Consider the following 24,994-nt stretch of genomic DNA (forward strand, 5'->3'; position numbering starts at 1 on the left):
AATGATGTTGACTACAAAAGAAGTTGCATTTAAATGTATTATTCTTGTTAAACTGGTATGCGTCTTAATGTTTAAAATAGATAACATTTATTAATACATATATTTGTTCTCTTGTTTTCCATCTTTTGGCCATGTACAGTATATAGGCTCGATTCATTTTGGAGTTATATACTCATTACTCATTTATTTTTTTATTTGTCTGTTTCTGCCAACCAAAAGTAAACAAATGTAGTCAGTTACATTATTTTTGATGAATTGGACTTATTTTGAAAAGTTCCATTATTTCATTTTAACAGGGTAGCTAGTAATATATAAGCTATTACATTTAAGTAACCTTACAGACTTTGCACATGACTCTTGTATATTCCAGTGCACAGCATCAGTCAGCCCATAAATCTAAACTCTGCAGATTTTATAAGACAGTGAGTGATTGAACATGACTTACATCACGGACATCTTCATCTGGAGAAAAGTATTGTTGAACTCTGATAACATTGATAACATTTATTAATACATATATTTGTTCTCTTGTTTTCCATCTTTTGGCCATGTACAGTATATAGGCTCGATTCATTTTGGAGTTATATACTCATTACTCATTTATTTTTTTATTTGTCTGTTTCTGCCAACCAAAAGTAAACAAATGTAGTCAGTTACATTATTTTTGATGAATTGGACTTATTTTGAAAAGTTCCATTATTTCATTTTAACAGGGTAGCTAGTAATATATAAGCTATTACATTTTAGTAACCTTACAGACTTTGCACATGACTCTTGTATATTCCAGTGCACAGCATCAGTCAGCCCATAAATCTAAACTCTGCAGATTTTATAAGACAGTGAGTGATTGAACATGACTTACATGCGGACATCTTCATCTGGAGAAAAGTATTGTTGAACTCTGATATCTGATTAGATCAGATCAGATCAGATAGTGGTCTGTCTAAGATAAAATCACCGTCTGCTTGACATTGAGGGAGCAAGACTGTACAGATGAACTGTTTTGATTGAGTGACCTGACTATGGACTGACGCCGCAATGTCCGGTGGGAGAAAGCATACAGGTAGGGGTTAACACAGCTGTTGATGAAGCTCACTGCCCCGGCGATATTCCCAGTGACCTTTGTGAACTGCAGGAAGTTATTTGATCCTGAAGAAATTGCCCCAATGGTCAACAAATTGTTGAGGTGGATCGGAATGGACAGGATGAAGAAAACCATGATGATTCTGAACACTAGCTTCTTCATTCTTCTGTGACCTGAGCGAACGGTCTGCTTCACTCTTCTGTGCAGGGCGATGTACAGGGAGGCCAGGATGGAGAACGGCAGCACAAACATCAGCAGGCTCTCCAGCAGGAGAGTGGCTACCTTCTCCCCATCCCACCTGTAGTGTGGTCTGCAGTGGAGCAACCCATCCCTCCACAATACTATGTCTCTTTGCACCAGAGCATGACATGACAGCAGGCCTCCAAGAGTCCATACGATTGCCAGCAGAATCCGATGACCCGTGGCCTTGACCTTGGCCCAGCGCTGTGGGTAGAGCACCTGGACGTAGCGCTGCACGCTAAGAAGAGTGACACACAGCACGCTGGTGTAGAGGCTCCAGTACACCATGTGGGCCAGAAGCTTGCAGGCCACCGAGCCCAAATTCCAGCCGTGCTGCAGAGTGTGGATCCACACGGGCAGGGTCAGCAGGGTCAACAGGTCCGACACGGCCAGGTTCAGCATCAGCCAGAGTGTGAAGCTCCCTCCCACCAGTTTGCGTCTGAGGACTTCTATCACCACCAGGTTCCCAGGCACCCCCAGGACAAAACAGAGGCCCAGCAGGGCACTGGCCACCTGGTTCTCAACCGTGACCTGCACCGTAGCGTTCATGTTGGAGATGTTGAGCTGCTGCTGCTGCTGCTGTTGCATGGTGGAAACGACTACTGCTGGCACGAGACCGCTGAGACAATAAAGTGCAATATGGGCAGCCGGTGGAGGAAGCTACTTGCAGACTTGAGCAGACTTCCTGCCCTATACGCTTTAACATTTCCACACCCTGTCAACTGTGACCTGAGAAGCTACCCTTCAAAACCAAACTCTTGTGCATGCCAGTACACATAATCAACCACAGTTCTTTTTAATCCACCCACACATGTGTGCATTCTGTCATTCTTATCTACAACCTGTCAAATATAGCAGGATATCATCTGTAGATAATGCATGCAAAGTCTTGATCTACAATACAGGATTATTTAGTTTGTTTGCAAATACACTGGGGTTTGTTCATCAAGTAGAGGCAGTAAAGTAAAGGAAGACTTTTAATGAAAAGTTTACTTTGCTTTGATGATACCGGTATGTTCAACACAATTACAAAAGGTATTTACACAAATTTCAAATATTTTGTATTTTTTAGGAACATCTAGTTGTAGACCAACTGGCATGCCATAACTATGCACACATAGAGTACTTGTAAAATCTTCAATTCTCTTTAGTTTATATGAGGAACATGTTATGTACAAATGTATAAATGATCACATCTACTTAATACTAAAATGTATGACTAAACTGAAAATAGCCATTTCTTTCCATTAGATTAGATAGTACAAAACCCGGTCCAGAGAACATGAATCAGATGAGGCAGTGGGATGTCTGGGCCATCAGTGCCAGCTGCTCAATGGAGGAGAGCTGTGTACTCTGCAGTACCTGCTGTTGCAGGTACAGGTGCAAGTGTCCAGGCTTATTTGCCTGTGAGGCCATCTGCCCTTGCAGGTTGGAACCTGCACATACGAATGGGATCGCACAGCTGTCAGTTGGCCAGAGCAGGTGCAGCCTGCACCCCTCATACAGAACGGCAGGGCTGGCAACTTTTACATTGAGACACACACAATTGACAAATACACAGGCCTTCACCGTCTTCACTTCCTTTATTGGATTTGTCATTTTTTTGAAGCTGACAGCAAGATGAGAGATCTAATAGTAGTAGTAATAATAGTAAGTTTATTTATGTAGTGCTTCAAGTCAAAAGTACACAGCTCTGAGAACGAAAGTACAAGCAGCAGCAGGCTCTCCAGCGGGAGGGTGGCCCCGAGCTTCATAACTCATTTGTTGGCAGTGGAGCAGGCTGGTGTTGCAGACAGAGGTGCAGGACCCACTGGAGGCCCGGGAGGATTCTCCACCCTTTAGGCTGATGCTCTGCTCTGCCCTGACATTGTGCATGGGCCACCAGGATGTACTGTACAGTAGCGCTCCCTGCACACTAAAGCCAGTATCACACAGCACACTGGTGAAGAAGCTCAAGCATACCATGGTGAAAAAGAAAGCTGGTTGTGTTACCGTAAAGAGCAGCACCAATGACACTGTGGCTGAGTTCCTGTCCCTTACTGGGAAACACTCTTAAAAAAACGCACACACACACACACACACACACACACTGACCATGGTAGATGAGACTGCATCATAGGTATAACTATTCATAGGTATGTGTTTGAGTAAAATTAACAGTTTTGTTTTATTTTAACTACTATTTCTCCCAAATTTTAAATAGAAACATTGTCATTTAGAACATTTATTTGTAGAAAATAGAAAATGGTCAAAATAAAAAGATGCAGTGTTTTCAGACCTCAAATAATGCAAAGAAAACAAGTTCATATTCATTTATGAACAATACAATACTAATGCTTTAACTTACGAAAAGTTCAGAAATCAGTATTTGGTGGAATAACCCTGATTATTAATCCGCTTTCATGCGTCTTGGCATGCTCTCCTAGCCTGGATACCAGACTAAAATACTAGAAATACTATTTTTTGATTGGCTAGCAGAGGGCTATTCATTCTGTACACTGGGGCTCCTATGAAGTAGATCTGGTAAAAAAATCAATGTAATATCAATGTAAACGATGATTGAACTGACAAGAAGCAGGCTTCGCAACAGTGATTACCCATTATTTCTGCATACTCGCAGATGTTATCCCTTGCATAAATCCTCATGTCAGATCCATTAAGTGGTTTTAATACTGTCCTGTAGTGAGAATGAACATCAGCTATTAGGTACTCAAGGTCATGGGGCCCATGTCCTAATGTTCTCCCTCAGTATTTTATCTGTGTCGTTTTCAAATTTTAGTCTTGTAGCACTTGACACACCTGCCAATTCAAGCTCCTGAAGTTAGTTACTTTTAAAAAAAAATCAACTTTCAATGTTCTAAGGGGATGATAAAACAAAACAAAAAAAAATATAATACTTTTAAGTTGTCTACAGGATGACATAAAATTGGCTGCACAAACAAAACAAATTGGGTGAATAACCCAGGTTGGCCAATTTGGCTCTCTCAGTTGACTTTTCTTTGATTTTTTCCAACTTCAGACATGTCCAGAGGGGATCGTAAAAGAGAAAAGTTGGATCTAACACTTAAGTTGGTCACAATGCGGCATACTACTGCAAGAAATAGGAAACATGGGTTTACATTTTATGCTGTCCTTCCAAACTGTAATGAAATTAGTATTTTTTTAGACAAATCGCTACTTAAGTTCATTTTAGAGCTGAATATAGGGAATTGGCCAAGGGATATCGTCAAGCACCCGCCCTATTCTTATGGAGTAACCCCTAGACAACAGCAAAAAAAAAAAAATAACCGACAAAACCAGGTTCACCAAGATTTGGCTCCCGGACTATGATAAGCATAGCTTATTGTCATGGTTATAGGTAGTATATTTAACTGAGTGAAAAAGTATTTTAAGTATTATTATTTATTTTATTATCTAAGTATTTGAAATACTCTAAATACTACAATAGATTTGTTCCAATCCTGCAAAATACAAATGATAAAATATGTTAAAGTAATTACCGCAAATACGTTCTTAAAATACATATAATTAAAATACTGCCCATGTCTGCATACAGTATAAACACACATACACACAGAACATGCAAAAAAGAGTGCCTTGTTCCACTTCCGAGACTGTGTTTAGTAGTGCCGTGCTGTTGTGTGATGTTAGCCAACAGTGAGCGAGGCTGGGCATGCGTGCCGTGGCGGTGGCGCACACAGATGGCTACTTTTAAAAATTCATACAGTCAATTTGTCAGCGCGCTTGTTGTAGCTGTCGCTACTGCTGCTGCTGCTGCCTCACTGGCTGCACGTGCCAGCGTGTGAGAGTGTTTGTGCTTATGCTCCTGTGTGTGTGTGTGTGTGTGTGTGTGTGTGTGTGTGTGTGTGTGTGTGTGTGTGTGTGTGTGTGTGTGTGTGTGTGTAGGTGTGTGTGTGTAGGTGTAGATTTCTATATGTGCACCTATATGTTCATTTGTATTTTTTTTGTGCTGATTTAAAATTGCATATGTGTAAACTCAGTAGGGCATGTGTGTGTCAATGTGAATCTGCATGTGTGTAGGTGTGTGTGTGTGTGTGTGTGTGTCTTTGTGCCTGTGGGTTTGCATGTGACTCAGGCAGCCTTTGCCTAATGCGTTGCCACATGCGTTTTCACAACGTCAGAGGGCACACTCTTTAATGTGCTCCTTTGGTAAGGAACTGTGTGCTGCTTACGGACATGGCTGTTTGTAGAAAAGGACAAGCATCTGTTGCCGCTCTCCACTTGCAAGCCATAGAAAGATCTGCACTCGACTGTTGAAATACATGATACACATTCTTTCCAATAGTTTCATAATTTCTGGTAGTTATTGAAGACTCACACTATAATATAATCAGCAATAATTGTATTATGAGTTGCAGAACTGTAGCCTTCAGTGTTAATATACTGTATATATAAAAACAACATTGTTGCAATACAGTATCTAGCTCTGTGTTGGCTTTGGAGTTTTATATGTGCGTTTGCATTTTAGTTGAATTCAGCAGAGCAGGCAGGTCAAGCATGCCAACCGCCTACCTTCGAAGTGAAGGGGCAGAGAGGGATTTACACACACACACAAACACACACACACACACACACACACACACACACACACACACACACACACACACACACACACACACACACACACACACACACACACACACACACACACACACACACTCACTATCCATTATTTACCAAGGTCTCCAAAGTCTCCTGGTCTTAAGGCCTCTGCTCTGACACAGCTGAAAAGGCACATGTCCATGCTCCTCTTGGCTCTCTAGTCAAAGTCTTCACACACAAACAGGCTAACAAGTAGTCCTTTTAACTTTCCCTCTCATCTTCATAGCATGCAAAGTCCACCAGTCTTCCAAAGCAGTCAATGTGTTACTGTATGGTACAAGTCCACCAGTCTCCCAAAGCAGTCGTTGTGTTTATGGTACAACTTCATGGCAGCCCTTTTGTATCCTCCTTCAAGTGTCAGATATGACTGTTTCAAACATCCTGTAAAGTGCACTCCTCTCTGTTCTGCTGTCTGTCTGTCTGTCTGTCTGTCAGTCTGTTCTTTCTCTCTCTCTCTCTCTCTCTCGCTCTCTCATTTCTCTCTCTCTTTTCTGTCTCTCTTACTGTAGCTGTGCCAGGACCTGCCTGATGAACACAGACCCATTTACACTTGAACTTGAGTCAAATATTTCTAAAGGTACTTCTGCTCTGTGACAGAAATGTTTAGTTTAAGGACTATCAAGACTGAAAAATCAGACAGCCCGTGGCCTACCGGTTAGCGCTTCAGACTTGTAACCTAACCCCTCACTGCTGCGCCACTGTAGCAGGCAGCTCACTGCGCCGGGATTAGTGTGTGCTTCACCTCACTGTGTGTTCACTGTGTGACGAGTGTGTTTCACTAATTCACGGATTGGGATAAATGCAGAGACCAAATTTCCCTCACAGTATCAAAAGAGTATATATACTTATACTTATATATATAAATCATTGTCATCCACTGACTCAAGTCTGTTATTTATTTATTTACATGCACATGTTTTCATACATATTTACATGAGACACTGGTCTTATGATGTGTTCAGATGACATGTATAATACAGTAATTCTGATTCTAATTGCCAGAGTGCTTGCCATGCAAACCCATCTATTGTCATTTGTAAATGTGGGCAACATACAGGTACTGTAGGGTACATGTGGCAATGAAATCTTTTTGTAGCAGTTTTTTTTTTTGCAACAAGGGTCTGTGTCTTTTCATAAATGTCGAGTGTTAGGATGAACCACAGAGTCATACAGTACTTGAAAGAGAAGTCTTCTCCTGTGCCAAAGTTTCTGGCAGGTAATCAGTAACATCCTTTATTCAGTTGTTCAGAGTGTCACCGTTACTATCCAATCCTTGATCCTTGAACAATATCTGTTTCCCAGTATCTTCATAGGATAGTTGCATTTGGAAGAATGCTTTCATTTAAAAAAAAAACATTTAGTACAGCCTACCATTTAGCAAAGCCTATTCCATTCTTTTAATACCATACATCCTTTTCATACATGAAGCAGAACTGGCACAAAACAAAAATGTAATCATTTATGAAATGCTGATGTGGTATGAGAGAAAACTAGTTTCTTTGTGATTTGGGCCTGGGTAGAGTATAACAGCAAGCATGAACCTGGCTTGAACCAGCTCGGTTAAATTAGAAGTGTAATTATGCAGATTGACAGTGTGCTGCTGGGTAACTACAAGGTACACAAAGACGGTAAGTAAGAGCCTGGTCCTTCGAGAATAGTCTGTTTTATTGGTATTGGTGTACACTGAAACTTAGGAGAGAAGTTAAATATATATCAACTGGTGCGCAATATAGGCCTAATGGTTGGCCAGATTTGTTATTGACTCTAGACACAATGAGAGGGAAGATTGTTCAAATACAATAATGTAACGCATTTTTAATAAAATAAAAATGAATAAGCTCAATTTGTCATACAGTGGGTTCATAGGTTCAAATGCGTTCAGCACACAAATACTAAGGCCTAAAATATCACATTTCCAACATAGTCCATCTCTCTCTGGAATCCTTTCTAAACACATTCAAAGTGGACATCACATCGCAGCTGGACATCATTCCTTTTATGGTGCTGGTTTCCTTCCTGTCCCTGTCGCTGTGCATGGATCAATGAGGGGGGAGGGAGCATAGAGTTGAGCGAGAGGAAGAGAGAGAGCATCTCACTGAAGTACTTCAGCATCTCTTCATAGGAATCTCAGTTAGCTGGTGGGCTCGCATCACACAGTCGTGCGAGAACGCCTATCACGACGGGAGTAGGCTACATCTCTTGGAAAGTATGAAATGCGGAATAAAGGAGGAATTTGACAAATTCAAGTGATATCACAAGCAACCTACTTTTAAGGGAGAAGGAAAAGAGGCGTTTTACATCCTCTAGGCGCGGAGGTTTGTTTTGCATTCTGTCTCTTATCGAGCTTAACGAATTTATTGTCATGTTTTCGGTTAACAAATCAGTGGAATGAGTTCTTCTCCTTTTGTTTCCACGCAGCATGGGAACTGCCGTGTCCAAGAGGAAGAATTTAAGGAACGATGCGATTTCTTCTGTTGCCGCAAAAGTTAGGTGAGTCGGAGAGTGCAGTGCTTCTTGCCGTGTGCCAGCAGAAGTGCGGCAGGCTATCGAGATGAGAGCGAATCTATATGAAGCTCCAGTAGACAGATAGAAATAAGTAGACGGATACAGTTTATTAACTATTTTTACCTTGCTTAGCCTGCTAATTAAACGTGATATGTTAGCTATTGTCTTCGGTTATTTTTGTTGTGAATATAAAACACTCTGCAGCCTCTAGGCTACTGTCTGCAAATATAATTTCACAAATATTAAAACACTGAGATGCCCATAAAAGTAGATGGGATGTGATTACATATGATAGATTGCATCTGAACAGTAACTAAATTGGAAATGTGAGCCAGTCAGCAAAGCAATGCTTTCTAATTTATTGTACAACGCATGATTGCATATTGTGCAAAGAAAATCTTCTAGGTCTGCTGTGTGTACATTTGATTTCACAGAGTCATATGCATGTATAGGCCTAGAATGCAATACATACATACTGTATATCTGAAAAGAAAATAACACCATATTCAGAGAATTGCTGAATGGGAAGAAAGCTCATCAGTAAGGTTTTTTGTTTAATAACACTCCAACTGGATAAGGGTGAAATGGTACAATAATGTTCTAATGGGTTTGCAAAATCTCCTAAAAATGAAAAGAAAATATTAACATGGAATTAGCCTACACTGCATATCCTATGATCTCACTTGACAATTACAGTATGAATATGTTCAGACCAGTCTCAGGTTAATGTTCTGTAACAGTGTATAATCAATCAATTGCATACAGTATATGCAAATACAAAAAAAAGAAAAGATGGTCCACATTGTGCTTTTGTACATTTTATTGCAGTAGTATGGTTTTGTCTGAGAGGAGTCGGCCAAAAACCAGAGCCACTGTGCCCCACCACCATTCTTTTTGCTTATGTTAGTGTTCATTTCAGAATGATTCACCTCAGGCAATCTTGTTGGTGCCAGGGTGCCACCTTTTCATAGATCATGGTGAGAGCAGTGCGTATCAGTCACAGAACCCTGGAAGGAATCTGATTTTTCTGTAGAGAGTAGGCTATGTTATGATCTCTAAGTATACAGTATGCTCCTGGTGTCAAAGCCCTTTGTTAGGATGAAGCATCCCCACTGCATGGCATTTATAGTAATATTCTCAGTCATTTGCACAATGTTTAACACATCAGCTCATTCTTTAAGGTCTTCAGTTCTCAGTCTTTCACTCACACACACACACACACACACACACACACACACACACACACACACACACACACACATGCTGCACCTATGTAGTCCAGGGGTTACTCTATCCTTGTGTGGTGGCGAGCGATTACGAGTACTGTGAAGAGGATCAGGAGTTTAGCTCACCTCTTAGGTGAAATGAACACTTTAAAATGGTAATGCAACCGCGAGAGCCACTAAAACACTCTGTGGCCATGTAATCACAGACACAATACTGGTCAGCTCAGTCTTGATAGGCTGCGATTACTGAGCCACTAAACCCCCACGTTACTCTCATAACGCACAGTGATGTCATGCGTAGGCCTCATATATCTCTCCCTGGATCAGTTACAGTTTTCTCTGCTGACTCCTCTCTGACTGTCTGACTGCATGAATGAGAGGATTAACAGGCCTTGCTACCCCGGAGAATGGGTGCCGCCGCAGGTGATGGACTGCACTAGTCAATTATTCACATGTGACAATTATCACATCAGAAGGTGCCAAGCAATCACTGTGCAGTTACGGTCAGTCACATTGTTGGATGGATGCTGGAAAACAGAAGCGGTGATCATTTGTGGCCACGATGACGCCGCAAGTTATTGAGTCAGCCCACCCAGCTAGCCCACGGGCAGCTTATTGGCCCTTTGGCTGTGTTGACCTGTGCTTTCACGCAGAGAGGCCCGGAGCAACATGCTAAGCCTGCAGACGGATGCGATCATTTATTCATCCTCTGTTTGTCTATTATTCATCGGCTCAGCCGGCTGGCTGTTGGCAGAGACCCGCCGCAGGTCGTTGGCATCTCGTGGTGGGAGCCTCTGGTGCCAGTGACCCCACTTGGTGGATGACTGGATCACCAAGATACCATAATAACTAGAAAGACATTTTGGGCCACTTATCTTGTGCTAATGTAACTTAGGTGTACCACTAAACAGACGCAGGGAAGAGATTCAGAAGGATCTTTTTTTTGAAAACTGCAACCTAGTTTAACACACTTAAGTTATAGATAATCTCTTCCTTATGATACTTCATGGTTTTGCTTGTGCGCTGTGGATGTATTTAAAATCACCTGAGTTTCTCTATGGAGATAATGACCTATTCTAGCACGATAGCATTCAGCATACACTCCGCGAGGGAGCCTGGTGCAATTAAAAATGCTAACTCACTGCACAGAGTGACAGTCCCTGGGGCAGAGCCGCTCAATTATACGCCAAACATCCAGACAGCTTCATTGTTTGCGAGGACTTTGACTTGAACACACACTTTTCTGTCTTTCTCTTGTCTTATCATTTCATATTTGATTTTCATACAGAAATAGAATATACTTTAAATAGTGTACAGTACATTCAAAAGTGTGGATATAATAATAATAAGATGAACTCAAAATACACCACTATACGCCGAATATACAAGTTATGTTTCCACATGCCAGGATACTTTCATCAGCACGCTGGTAGCATATTGTTCGATCTGAAGTGCTTGCAGCTAGTGTCTGACAATTGGTCTTCACATTGGACTACCACACCAGGTCCAGAATAATCAGTGAGGATACAGCATTCATTGTATAAATACATTTGCTTTAATAGACAGACAAGAAAGAACATGGTCCTTATTGTTGGCCTACAGTGAGATCGAGATGAGACTAGTCCAGGTCTCAGGGAAGTGAGACTCATTGATTTACTTGATGGTGTTGTTTGGAGATAGAATTTTCACCTGAGTTCACTGTCTCCCTGCTCACAAGCACGAGTGCTGTGAAACCAGGACAGTAAGTCCACGGCAGTCGTGTAATTGATGCTCGTCAGTGTGGCCCCTCTGTCCCACTGCGTCAAGCGGAGGATGTGTTCTTCTAAATGCCTTCGCTTCCTCCCTCCTTCCCTCCCTCTCTTCCTCTCTTTCTCCCTCTGTCTTTCCCCATTTTCCCACTGTGTTTCTCTCTTCTTCCCTCTCCTTTTCACTCCCTCTCTCTCTCGCTCCCTCTCTCTTCCTCCACTCTCCTTCTCTCTCTCCCTCTCTCCTTCCCTTTCTCTCTCCCTCATTCTCTCTCTCTCCCTATCTCTCTTGGTAGCTGTGCTGGGTTATTGGGCTCATTGTAAGGGCTCTAATTACCGGCTGCGGCTTGCCAGCCGTGCCGGAGAGTGCCGGGTGTTTGTGATGAGCCGTGTAATTAATGGCACTGCCGGTGCCTCTGTGTGCACCATGTCAGGGCTCACTTGGGCGCTTGAGACCCGACCACAGCTCTGTGGCAAGGGGGTTGGGGGGGTTGGGTGGCAGAAATGGAAATTAAATAGTGTGCATATAGCCTAAAGACTAAACATGATAATGTTTAATGAAACAATCAGGAAGACACTCGTCACACAAACACTGGTACCCGCATAAGGACTGACTGTGCCTGGGTGTGAGGGCTGCTACTGGCGTTTGGGGAGCTGTCTGTGGCTGTGTGTCTCTCCATGTGGAGCACCGAGTGAGAGTGGATGGTAATAGGGGAACAGCGGGGGGTGGATGCCTCAGATGGAGAGGGAACAAGGCTCCAGAGCGGTGGGTGTTGTGACCCAGGATGTGTCAAGCGGCTGAGCTGACATTAATTCCCCAGAGCGGCGATGACAGCAACGTGGAGCTGTCTTGATTGAAGGGGTGAAAAAAGTAGAAACGTGGCCTGCCTGTTAGTCTTGGACCAGCCATGAGAAAGTAAGCAGTGCACGTCGGGGAGGAAAATGGAGGCTTAAAGAGGGTGCCTGTGAGAGTGTCATAGATTGAGAAACAGGTCATGTGGTGGTGGATGCTTGCTCTCCTCCCAGAGCCCCAGCAGATAGGGCTCATGATGACCTCCTTCCCAAAGTAAGAGGACCACACCACACGCCACAGCCCGACTTTTCATGTCACCGAGATGCACGGTGCCAGTGCAGACAATCACACAATGGAGGTGGGGAAAAATGGGTCACAAAGAAGTGGAGCTGTTGCACTGGTGGGAACATGGAGCTGTTGCACTGGTGGGAACAGTACATGAAGGGCTGCAGGCCATGTCCATGGCTGAGCTTCCTGTTCCATTCCATGTGTGTATTTACTGGCTCTGCGGCGCGTGCAGCATATGTCTCCATTGTGGCTCGGCTGTCAAGGAGGACTGTCCCCAGGCGCGGTGTGGCTCTTCGATAGAATCTGAGCATCTACACCTCGCTTACTGTGCTATGCATTAAGCTATTGAATGCAGTCTTAATGTCACAGAACTGTGAAAAGCACACTCTCTCTCCGTCACTCTCTCTCTCTCTGTCACTCTCTCTTTATCGCTCTCTCTCTCTCTCTCTTCCTTCCTCCTCCACGTTCATTCCGATGCGATCAGGTTCTCCTCTCCTCGTTATCCCCTCTTCTCTTTCTTCTTCCTCTGCCCTTATCTTCTATTTTTGGTGTTGTGCGCCATGCATCCCCCCCTCCCCCCTTTCGCTGTGTTCCCAGTCTTCCTCCTCTCCTCCGTTTTCCTGTCCTCTGCCCACCACCACCACCACCACCACCACCCCGCACCCTCATCGCTCTGTCACGTGGCTGAAAACATGTGTGAGGCTCCCTGATGCAAAAAATGCCAACCACAACTTCAGATTACTGTAGTAGACAGGACAGGGACTGTGTGTGTGTGTGTGTGTGTGTGTGTGTGTGTGTGTGTGTGTGTGTGTGTGTGTGTGTGTGTGTGTGTGAGAGAGAGAGAGAGCTCACATCTCACCGCTCCTCTCCTTGCCCATGTTTTATTCATGTTTTAATTTTCCCTGACTGAGTAGCTTTTTGTTGCGTTTAATCAAACTTCACTGTTTCTTCATTAAACACACACAAAAAAATGTGCCTGGTGCGAACGCTGAGGTAATTGACTCAGCAAAGTGCCGTGGAAGTGAGTGTGGAGCGCGGACCGCGGCAGGACTGGGGCCTCGGACACCGGTGGGACTCGGCATGATGAGGGTGGCCGAGGGAAGATTAGGAATGTCAAACGGAGATTAGCGCCGTAAAATTGGGAAACATAAGCCCCGCGTTCCCGTAGCCATCAGGGAACAGTAAATTGTCTGCGCTGGGCCCTGTGTGATATGGGGTTGTTTGAGGCTGTGGCGTAGCTTTGACTGTGTGTACCGCTGCCTTTGGTTCCTCTGTGGCTCACACAGCACTGCTGCTTTTAAGCACGCATCTCCCCAAACTTCTGGGATATAATGGAGCGGATCTTCTCCACTTATCCCTTCATTTCTCTCTCTCTCTATCTCTACTCTCTTCCTGCTTCCCCCCTTTTTTCTCCTCTGTTTTCCTCTCATCCCATGTCTCCCCCTGTACTGCCCCCTCCCATCTTCTTCTTCACTCCACTCACTCTCCATCTGTGTGTGTGTGTGTGTGTGTGTGTGTGTGTGTGTGTGTGTGTGTGTGTGTCTATGAGGCTCTATGATTGTGAGTGTTTATAGTTATTTTTTTCTCTCCACTCTCTTTACTTTTTTTCCCTCCGTGGGAGTGGTGCACGTGCAGCCTCGTGTTTAATTATTGAGAGTGTAGTTTGCGGGGAGAGAGAAAGAGAGAGAGAGAGAGAGAGAGAGAGAGAGAGAGAGAGAGAGAGAGGGGGAGAGGGGTTTGCGTGGATCCACCGACACTCCAATCCCATTTCTCTGCGTTCCCCCAGGGATGCACAGCGGCTGTTTGGCCATGATTATAGGTCTGTGTGTCTCCGTGGGTTACAGGGAGAATAAGGGGGAGTGGAGTTGTTCAGCCTCTCTCTCTCTCTCTCTCTCTCTCTCTCTCTCTCTCTTTTCCCAGATGAGTCCAGATGAGTGTAAATGCTCACTGGTGGTCTCACATGGAGGCGCACGTGGCCAGGTGGTGCTGTGGTGATGAAGCCGGCCAGCAAAACTAGTTGTTGTGGTTCTTCTCACTCTGTTTACACGGTTGTTTGGTAGAGCACCGTGCCAAACACAAAAGCAATTATTTTTCCATTAGATATTATCAAAGCCAAATAAACACAGAAGAAAAACGGTTGTTGAGAGCAGGCGTCAGTTTATGATTTAGCAAAATGGATTTTTTTTTTTGCTTCTCAGATATTGGACATATTCATAGTCTATGCACGGTTGTAAATAAATTCCAAATAAACAAACCCACACTGCGTTTGATGTCTGCGTGTTTTACGTTTAATGTCTGTAAGTGTTATTTGCTCCTGGTGTGTGCAGAAATAGAAAACGAATGTCACAGATAATTATGTTTATAGACAGTGAAACAACCTTGTTAGACTGTAAGTGCTTCTTAATGGTCCTTCCCAAATTAAACTCCTCCAAACTAATCAGTGTCAGTGACAGTTACAGTTACATTAAAAGTAAACAAACAAACAAACAAATAAACAAACTTGCTGCCTGCACACACCAAACGGGGTCCTCCGAGCGAGCTGAATTTAGTGCTCTGATTTGCATCTGGTTAGAGCACACAGTGTCGGCACGGAGATTTTAAGTGGGACAAGGACACGATTAAGAAGGGAACATGAAAGAGCAGTTCTATTTTCACAAGGACAAAACCAGTGGACACAGCGGTCCTTCCATTCACCACCCCCACCCCCTCCCCCTCCCAGATACCCCGCAGGGCAGAGAAGTGATTTGCTGCTGTTGAATTCTCACCCAGGAGACCCATCTTCCACTGATCCCCCAATGCCTTTCCTCCTCCGACACTGTGCCACAATTGTGCCTGGTGTGTGTGTGTGTGTGTGTGTGTGTGTGTGTGTGTGTGTGTGTGTGTGTGTGTGTGTGTGTGTGTGTGTGTGTGTGCATATACTGTAAAAGTATTAGCCTGCTATAAAAACCACTGGGAAATCAGTGTTGGTGCTTGCACCTGCATTGTCCATTATTCACTTTACTGCTCTGTATACCTTTAGATTAGAAAATCCCACAGCCCATTGCATGTCATGTGGATGTATACAATGGGGTGGAAAAGAGGGAGGAGGTAGTGGACAGGGAGAGGGAGGAAGTGGACCAGAGAGAGGAGAGAGGGAGGAGGTGGAAGAGTGAGAGAGAGAGAGAGAGAGAGAGAGAGAGAGAGAGAAGGAGGACAGAAGGGGAGGAGGAGGAGAGGAAAGGAGAGATTGAGAGGGAGATGGTGGAGAACAGAGTGAGACAGACACATACGGTGTGCTTGGTGAAATATGCCTACAGATGGAGGGTAAAATATCTCAACTGAGAACAGAGGTGGTTGTTTGGCAGCACCTGCTGATGCCTGTTCTGTTCCCTACTTTCTGCAGAGCAGCCCGAGCATTTGGAGAGTACCTGTCTCAGAACCACCCAGAGAGCCGCAACGGATCAGGTATGTGAGCTTAGCGTTAGCCTTGCCATCTGCACCCCCATCATGTTGACATTGGACATGTAAGTACAGAAAGCCTGTTCTGATAGCTTTTAACAGTCCAGTCAATATCTGTTCATACGGTACAGTGTGTGCTATGAGTGGTCTGTTTGGGAGTCAGATGGTGGTTACTAGAGCGATCCTGGTGTAAGCCCATCTGTGCAGACTCTGCCTGTCTCTCCATCCTCTCCATTTGTCTGCCATCTTCTCTGTGATCTGAGCTTTTTTATTTCCAACACTCCACTTCCACTCCCATTTATTAGAGAGCTTCATTGGCTCCCTGATGTTAGCCCAACTGTTGCCAAGGTGCTGATCTCAGAAGACAATATTGCTATAAAAACTCTCTCTCTCTCTCTCTTTTTCTCTCTCTCTCTCTCTCTCTCTCTCTCTCTCTCTCTCTCTCTCTTTGTATCTCTTTCTCCTTCCCCTCACTGTTTCCTTTCCTTAGCGCACCTGCTGTCTGACACATTCATTGGCCAAGATACGGACTCACCAGACTTAAGCAGGCTGCACAATAATAACCTTCACCCTTACGCGTGTGCTACAACTCCACCTGCCAAGCCCAGCCAAGCTCAGCCCAACCACCTGGCTCTACCTAACACCACCACCTCCACCACCACCACGGCAGGCGGCAACACCACCAGTGGCGGCACCGGTACCGGTAATACCTGCTCGTTGTCCTCCAAGCGCCACCTGTCGGTGGAGCGCAGCTTCTCCTCCGAGAGTGACTCCCAGCCACCGCCTCCACAGGCACTGGCCGGCGGCGGGGGCAGGGGCAGCGCAGCAGCGGAGGGACCGCACAAGCCGGCGCGCGTCTACACCATCACCCGCGAGGGAGGCATGCTGGGGGGCCGCGGGAGCGAGGAGAGCCTGGAGCTGGACGTGCTGAAGCCCGCGCAGGGCCACGCCATGACCACAACGACCTCGTGCCACCAGCCGCAGCCGGGGATTGGTCAGCCTGCGGCGCTGCGCGGTCATCACCGTGGCGGCGGCAGCAGCAGCAGTGGGCACCACCGCGGAGGCAATGGCCACGGGCAGCAGCAGCAGCAGCAGCAGCATGCCAACCCGGGCCAGCCCCTGCAGAGCTCAAGGAGTGCCCACAACATCCGCGAGTGGAGCGGCCGGCGGGGAGGCTCGCGCGAGGACTGCAGCCCCGACTGCGTGACGGCGTGCATCCGGCCGCCCTGCCGCAGCCAGCGCTCGCTGGACCTAGACACCTCGCCGCGGGGGGACACCGGACGCCACCGCAAGAAGCTGGAGAGGGGCTACAGCGAGGACCGCACCTGCATGGACGACAGAGGTGAGAGCGAAACACCTGCATCTCACAACTCAAGGACTTCCGCTCAGCGGCTGCACTCTCCAGTTGTGTCTCCAGACGGTGAAAATAGGTGCGCCCAAAGTTAGTCTGAGAGTCCGAGTAAAGTCCTGCGTCTGTGTCCCACACACATGCCGCGTGACGACAATCGTGCCATCGACGCGGCATGTGTGTGTGTGTGTGTGTGTGTGAGGGGGGTCATGTGCCTCCCAATAATTGTGACCGCCCATCAATGATCTGCACGGAGGAGCATACCTCTTTCTTACGTCTTGACAGTATGATTCACTTTTCATTAAAACATGTGCAAGCCGAGGTAGGTCATAGAGATCATAGAGATGATGTAAAGGGAAATGTTTTTCATAGCGGGTCCATTAGCACATTGGTCATTCACTTCTCTTCTTACTGATGCACTGCAAATGGGTACAAAATGTGTCTCTCTGGTGCCAAACAACATTACCAAATATAATGTACTTTTTCTGTTTCCTGTCATTTTAGAGGACAACGCCAACAACTGGTTCCCCAAGGAGAACATGTTCAGCTTCCAAACGGCCACCACTACCATGCAGGCGTGAGTATGGGGAGGAGCGAAAACATTCTCACATGGTTTTATATATGTCGGAGTCGGGTCGGAGGCGTGGGTCGGGTGGCTGAGGCGGAGGGTGAGGACCGGAGAGCGGCAGGGGGGTTGGGTCACGACCCGCGTTCATGAGTGCTAAGTGTTGATAAGGGGGTTCGGAGGGCGTGGGTTGGGGGGGGTGAGGATCGGAGGCGGGGGGTGTTGGGTCACGACCCGCGTTGATGAGCGGAAAGTGTTGAGAGGCACAGCGGGTCCCCCTTGTGAAGTGAAGGGCTGCTCCATTGTCTTGTGTGCTTTCTCCAGGAGTCTGCACTTCTGACTGGTTAATTAGCACTCGTCTCTCGTCAGGTAGCAATTAAACGACCCCGCAGCACTACACAGGCCTCCGCCTCCTCACCGAGGGCGCCTCGCACAGTCTGCCTCTCCTCCTCTCCCTCGTCATCCTTCCTCCATCTCTTTTCTTTTCTTTCTTTCTCTCTTTCTTTCTGTTTCTCTCTCTCCAACTCTCTGATTTCGCGGTCGGAGGCCCTACCTCCCACACTCTCTCCGGCTCTTCCAAATTTGACACCCGTTCTGTATCTTTGTGTCTCAGCGTGTGTCACAGTCTCGCATCCCTCCACCCACCCTCCTCCTCCATCCTGACGCCCATGCTCTCACACCCCTTCATTTAGAGCTTTGTCACCGTGACACACCTTGGCTCGGTCCAGTCTTGGTCTTGAGGCGTGCTGCAGGCGAGATGCAGGCGTGCTGCAGCTTAACTCCTTATGTGTGTGTGTGGTCAGCGTCTTGTTCGTCTGCTGGTGTTCTGAGGAAACACTTCCTGAATGATAAACCCTGTTCATTGATATGTGAGCATCAGGTTCTCTTGTATCCTCAAACTTCTTTTGTCCTCAATTTCTAACTCCTGTCTCTCTCTTTCCTTCCTCCCCCCCTCCTCTGTCTGCACCCTTTCTCTTGGACCTGAAGTATATCGTGAGTAACCCTTTTAAAGTACACACCATTTCACACCTGCCGGTCCACTGCCCAGCCCACCCTCCAGTCTCCTGACCTCTGTATCAGCCTGTGTTTGCCGCCGTCTCCTGTCCTAAGCCTTCCCCTGCGTTGGTCAGAGTGTTTGAAGTTATCACTTTATTATGCAGCTCAAAATTCCCAGATTGTAGGATAGAACTTTATTGTCACATAGTCACAAGTACCAGTGAAATTGACCATTTTTTTTTTGGTAGGATTGTCAGAGTGAGCAACATTTTAAAATTCTCTTCTCTTCTTTTATTTTAAAATTTAAACTGTAAAACATCAAGACATTTGTTTTACGTGTTGGCAGATTTCTGTTATGAATCTCTATGAGTGTGTGTTGGCTCTGGAACAGCTGTGTCTTAGACAGTAATGGGTTAGCTTAGCCGAGATAAATGCAGCACAATAACCTCAGCGTTTGAATCTTCGGTTAAGGTTTAATGCAAAGCAAACCGTTTAGAGTGGGAGTGCATGTAGCATGGCAGCAGAGGGGGAGGGAGAGAATATTGAGTGAGTTTGATTTAATCATTAAATACTTACAATCACACTCCCACACACACTTACACCCACCCACGCACGCACGCACGCACGCACGCACGCGCACGCACACACACACACACACACACACACACACACACACACACACACCTAAACTTCCATTAAGACTCACATTTAAAAAAACAAAAAGAACCCATCAGCCTGTCAGTGATTAAAGCCCATATCTTTAGGACATAACTGTATCCCTGACAACAGCTGTCAGTGGTGAAGACAATTGCGTTTGTCAGTCTGTCAGAGGCGATATTTCAGTGGCAGTGCCTGTGATGGCACAAGACACCCTACACCCCCACACGAGCATTGTGCCGTCGCAACCCTGCTCCCGTGGAATGTGACTTTGTGGTCCGTCTGTGTTTGTCGTCAAGCTACTGTCCCTAATACCTGGCTCAGTGAGTAATATGTGTGTGTGTAAAGTGTGTGTGTGTGTGTGTGTGCGTGCGTGCGTGCGTGCGTGCGTGCGTGCGTGTGTGTGTGCGTGTGTGGTCAGTCCGTGGTTGGTGAGAAACACCTGTTGTGGCTTTAACCCTAATGTGCGCGTCTCCCTCGTCTCCTAAACCACCTGGTTCCTCTTGTGTGTGCCTCACTAGACCCTCCCCTAAAAAAAGGAAACTTACCGTGTCCCCCAATCCCCCACACTGCCCCACCCCACCCCACCCCACATCCCCTGAGGCTGTAGCCCTCTTAACTGTGTGCCACGTCCCAGCAGGGCTTTCCGGGGCATTGCCGAGAGAAAGCGGAGAAAAAGAGAGCAGGAAGCTACTACGCTGATGGAGAGGTATGCTGACGCTGTGTGTGTCTGTGTGTGTGTGTGTGTGTGTGTGTGTGTGTGTGCTGCGCCTCATGTCCTCCCCCCCATACACATTTTTTCTTTTACACACATAAAAATTTGCTTTAACACACAGCTTTACAACTACCATTTATGACCACCAGGAAACACACACACACACACACACACACACACACACACTTGCACACACAAGCATACAAGCAGACACACACAAACACAGGAATACACACACGCACACACACACACACACTACATGCACCCTCAGCAGCACACACACACACACACACACACACATAAAGCTCCCCTCTCCTTCCAAGCTGGTTTCCTGTGCTGTGTTGTTGTGGTGACTTTGTTCAGTGGCTGTCCCTGCCGATGATGGTGGTTACTCCCTCTCTGGAGTTGTGTTTGCCGGCTGAGTTTTGTGTGCACAGAGTCATCTGTGTTTTGGTGCTGAAGTGTCACATTGGCAGTTGTAGGAGAAGGAAAGTGCCGCACACTCTGAGTTTATGAAACAAAAACGTTTTAATGAGCAATAACGTTTCGGCCTATAAGGCCTTCATCAGATTGCATGTATAGTGCATTCAGACAAAAAAGACTTATGTAGCTTAGGCTTTGACTCATTGATTGGGATCAATTAGTCAGCTGATTACTATCAGAGACGGAACCCCATCAAATTGAGGACGTCATCAGACAGGTCCGCCCCAGGGTGGATCTCGTCATGGTCTGTAATAATAATAAAAGTACAATGTGTTCAAAAATTCATGTAGAAACAAGACAAGAAAACATCTTAAGTCAAAGTCAATATTTAAACCGTGAGGTGCAAGAGTTTTAAGATAGTAAATCCAAAAGTGTTCTCTCCTTGCAAGCAGGGTGTCTAGATCACCTCCTCTAGGGTGGAGAGTGACTTTCTCTATGTCTATATATTTTAGTGAGGACACTGGATGATTACATTGAGTAAAGTGTGCTGCCACTGGGTAATTCAAGTTTTTACATCTAATAGTGCTGCGATGTTCTGCAATACGGGTTTTCAAAGCTCTACTAGTTTTACCTACATAACATTTACCACATGGACAGGTAAGTAAGTAAACAACTGGACTGGAAACAACAATTGGATTTCCTTACCTGTGTGTGGGTGTTTAAAACTAGTGCAACGGTATGTGAAATTACATTGGCTGCAAGTACCACAGCGGCGGTTACCCTCTGGTATAGGGGCGAGTAATTTTTGAGGTGGAGAATCTGATGGGGGGAGGTACGAATGAACTAACTGGTCCCTAAGGTTTCTCCCTCTTTTAGATACCACTGGGGGAGGGGTACTTTGAGTTTAGTTCCAAATCTGATCTCAATATATGCCAATGTTTATTAATTATAGATTTTATTCTTTCTGAACTCTTATAATATTCCGTTGAGAAAGTAATACGTTCGTTAGATGTCTTTCTGACTTTATTTTTCAACAGGTCCGGTCTTGTGATCGCATTGATTTTAGCAGCAGCCTCATTCAAGACAGATTGTTTATAGCCTCTATCTCTGAAATTGTCAGTCATTAACTTCATATTTCTATTAAAATCCTCCGGTAATTGGCAAATACGTTTTACCCTGCATAATTGACTAAAAGGAAGACTATTCTTTAAGTGAAGAGGGTGATCTGAGTGGCAGTTGGCAGTTGTGCCATTTTGTGTGATAGTTCTCTTGTTCCCAGTCTTCATCCTCAGTGTCACTAACTCTATGTGTGTGTGTGTGTGTGTGTGTGTGTGTGTGTGTGTGTGTGTGTGTGTGCGTGTGTGTCCTGGGAGCACAGTGTGTGGTGGCTTCCATCATTCTACGGTGCTGTGTGACAGCAGGCAGTGGTGTGTGTGACAGTTTTAATCAGTGTGGACCACTGAGCCACGCAGCTGTATGTGACTGTGTTCATCAATAGCCCACTGCAGCTCGCCACTGAGGAGGAGATAGTGTGTGGGTGGAACTACCGGACTCTCTCACTCTGTATGTGTGTGTGTGTGTGGTTGTGTGTGTGTGTGTCTGTGTGTGTGTATTGTGTGTGTTTGTTTGTGTGGGAGAAAGGGTATGATAGAAGGAGCATTGTTGTTGTGTGTGTGTGTTTGCACATGCACTCATGTGGAAGGGTGTCTGGATATGTGTTTATGTTTCCATTTACAAATGTAAATGAATGTTTGTATGTTTGGGTGTGGGTGAGGGTTTTTTTTAGTGTGTGTGTGTGTGTGTATCAGTCTGTGTGTGTGTGTGTGTGTGCGCGCATGTATGTGTGTTGGTGGGGGGAGGGTTGCTGCACGGACTGCAGTGGAGCTGTGTTGTCACGTGTATGAGGAGGAAAAGGAGGGGGAGGAAGCTGACATATTGCTATACTACCGCGTGGCAGGGGACTCTTGGCTCCATGCCAGTCAGACCAGATGATTGGAGCGCCTAATTGATTTTGTTTCAGCTCCTCAGAGACAGCCCTGCGTCACGGCAAGACCAAGCGCATGAAAACGTGTCACAGATTGGAAGGCAGCCCAAATCAAGCCCAAAAGGATTATACAGCACTACTGATAATAGTATCATCAGGAACTCTATTTGACACAAACTACACTATATAATTGAAACCCACATTGAGACTCATAGGCTCTGGACTACACATACCTGTATAGCCTACCATGTTCCCCCTGCAAATACGACCTCCTCTGGGTTTCTCTTTATTGACCAGGGGTGGTCATAAACAACCCCATTATAGCTCCTAAGTGCAGGTATGGGCCCTCTTGATCCTAATTATGTGTGTAAATAACAGCTGATGTGCCCTCTGAAGTCTCCCCATATAGGTCGGCCATGGGAGAAAATGACCGTTAGTCCTTACCAATGACATTTGGACTTTGTGCTTGACGCCCACAAACCCGACTCTGTATGAGGATATATAGAAAACGGAGATGAAATAATAATCTTCAACAATGTTTTGTATTGTTCATAAATCAAATGGTCCTCTGAATTGGTTTGTCGTTGGCAGAGACTTGATAATAAGCTGTCAAAAGACCCAGTGGTTAGGACGAATTTAAACCAAGCTGCATGACAAGCAGACTGATAATGAACAAAGAAAGAGTGAGTGCGAGAGAGTTAAAGAATGACGGAGGATGATGAAAATATCTGTGCTGATCAACCTGCACCGCTCACTGAGATCTCTCGGTGAGTCATGCGCCTATTTTGGGCTACTCGTGTCTCACATATCCACGTCTGTGGTTGGCTTGACTTTCCTCCGTCGGTTTTTGGACACGAGCCAGACAGCTACTCATCCCAACTCTGCTCACACATCTGGTTCATCACATTGAAGAAGTCTGTAACTTAAAAAAAAGAGGCGTGTGTGTGTGTAAGTGCTTCTTAACCCTTAAACAGGCAACGTGCACCAGGAGATACATACTTTTTAACATCCTGTGGGGGGCATTTCTAAAAAAAATTCCAAATCAAGTTATGATTGATCAAAAGTCCTGTCTGTTATCAGTCTGTAGGTCACATGACTTGGTTCAGGTTGTTTGTCATTATGTAGTTAGCTTGGTCAGAAATCAAAATGGCCGCCAGCGGTAGCGCACATGCTAACCAAGTGGTGAGTAATTACATATTAATCATAGTTATTTTCAACAAATCAATCATATTAACTCATATAACTGATTATGACTATTGTCTAAATATATTGATAAAGAAAAAAAAAGCCTAACTGTGTTTGTGGAGTTAGTTTAGTAACTTTGAAATGTATTTATCCCCCAGGATACGTTGACAGATTAGGGTATAAAATTTGGTCAATGGGTATTCTGTGTAGTATTCAAAATGCAGTTTCAAACAGGAAGATATGCTAATATACACTGCAAAAAGAGATGTTATCATGTACAGGTATGTTCATTATGACAGTACAACCATATATTGCCCTTCAGGGTATCACAGTTAGCTCATTTTATGGCAACCGAAAGATGAATAGAAGAGCGAGAGAATGAGCGTGATGGAGGAGATCCCTGAACACTCTTCAGGCATAGGCACTAGTGATGAAGATGAGGATAATCAGGTAGAATTGAGATCCCTGAACACTCTTCAGGCATAGGCACTAGTGATGAAGATGAGGATAATCAGGTAGAATTGAGATCCCTGAACACTCTTCAGGCATAGGCACTAGTGATGAAGATGAGGATAATCAGGTAGAATTGAGATCCCTGAACACTCCTCAGGCACTAGTGATGAAGATGAGGATAATCAGACAGAATTGAGAGTTAGAACTAGAGACTGTGAATAGTTCTGCTGAGGAGGAGGAGGAAGGAGAGGCGATGGAACAAATGCCTAAAAAAGCTAAGGAATTTAGGTGACAGTGCTTAAATTGAGGGACATTTGGGCATATTTACTGAAGTGAGCAGGCCAACCAGCTTAACCAATGAGCAGTCACTTATAGAACTCAACAGTCACCACCTACCTCCCTAAGGGGTCAGGTACTGGATGTAAGTTCCCCATTAATTTCCCCATTAATGTCTGGAAAAATCTGAATGAAGGGTTTTAGGCCTGGCCTTAGGCTGACCAGCTATGGTGTGAATCGTGATCGTGCAACATTTAATTTTGTGTAAAACAAAAACTAATAGAAAAACAACAAAAATACATTATTACACATATGTTTACAATATGTATACATTTAACTTCCAATCGAAGGAACTACTAATCCTATGATCAGCTATTGCGAATAATGCATTTTCCAATGTTTGCCAACCTAATGATAGTTTAACACACTTATTTTTGACTGTAAGACAAG

General features: G+C 45.2%; 2 protein-coding genes across 5 annotated transcripts in view; one reads left to right on the top strand and one right to left on the bottom strand.

The window, feature by feature from the left end:
• Window positions 1-436: 436 nt before the first annotated feature.
• Window positions 437-1,912, bottom strand: LOC125294553 (leukotriene B4 receptor 1-like). Its single transcript, XM_048243398.1, has one exon. The coding sequence runs from the start codon at window positions 1,910-1,912 to the stop codon at window positions 944-946; it is 969 nt and encodes a 322-aa protein (XP_048099355.1). The 3' UTR covers window positions 437-943.
• A 6,134-nt stretch (window positions 1,913-8,046) lies between these two features.
• The window catches only part of nsmfb (NMDA receptor synaptonuclear signaling and neuronal migration factor b), a 32,143-nt gene continuing 15,195 nt past the window's right edge, over window positions 8,047-24,994 (top strand). The window contains exons 1-7 of one of the 4 annotated variants that reach the window (XM_048244602.1): window positions 8,047-8,262; window positions 8,366-8,437; window positions 15,887-15,948; window positions 16,433-17,284; window positions 17,795-17,867; window positions 18,843-18,848; window positions 20,149-20,217. In XM_048244602.1, the coding sequence (XP_048100559.1) occupies window positions 8,367-8,437; window positions 15,887-15,948; window positions 16,433-17,284; window positions 17,795-17,867; window positions 18,843-18,848; window positions 20,149-20,217 (1,133 nt within the window). In that variant the 5' untranslated portion in view covers window positions 8,047-8,262; window position 8,366. The remainder of the gene's footprint in view (window positions 8,263-8,365; window positions 8,438-15,886; window positions 15,949-16,432; window positions 17,285-17,794; window positions 17,868-18,842; window positions 18,849-20,148; window positions 20,218-24,994) is intronic. The other 3 variants (XM_048244603.1, XM_048244604.1, XM_048244605.1) reach the window with 3 other exon arrangements.

The sequence above is a fragment of the Alosa alosa genome, chromosome 5 (genome assembly GCF_017589495.1).
Source record: "Alosa alosa isolate M-15738 ecotype Scorff River chromosome 5, AALO_Geno_1.1, whole genome shotgun sequence".
In the NCBI taxonomy this organism is placed as follows: domain Eukaryota; kingdom Metazoa; phylum Chordata; class Actinopteri; order Clupeiformes; family Clupeidae; genus Alosa; species Alosa alosa.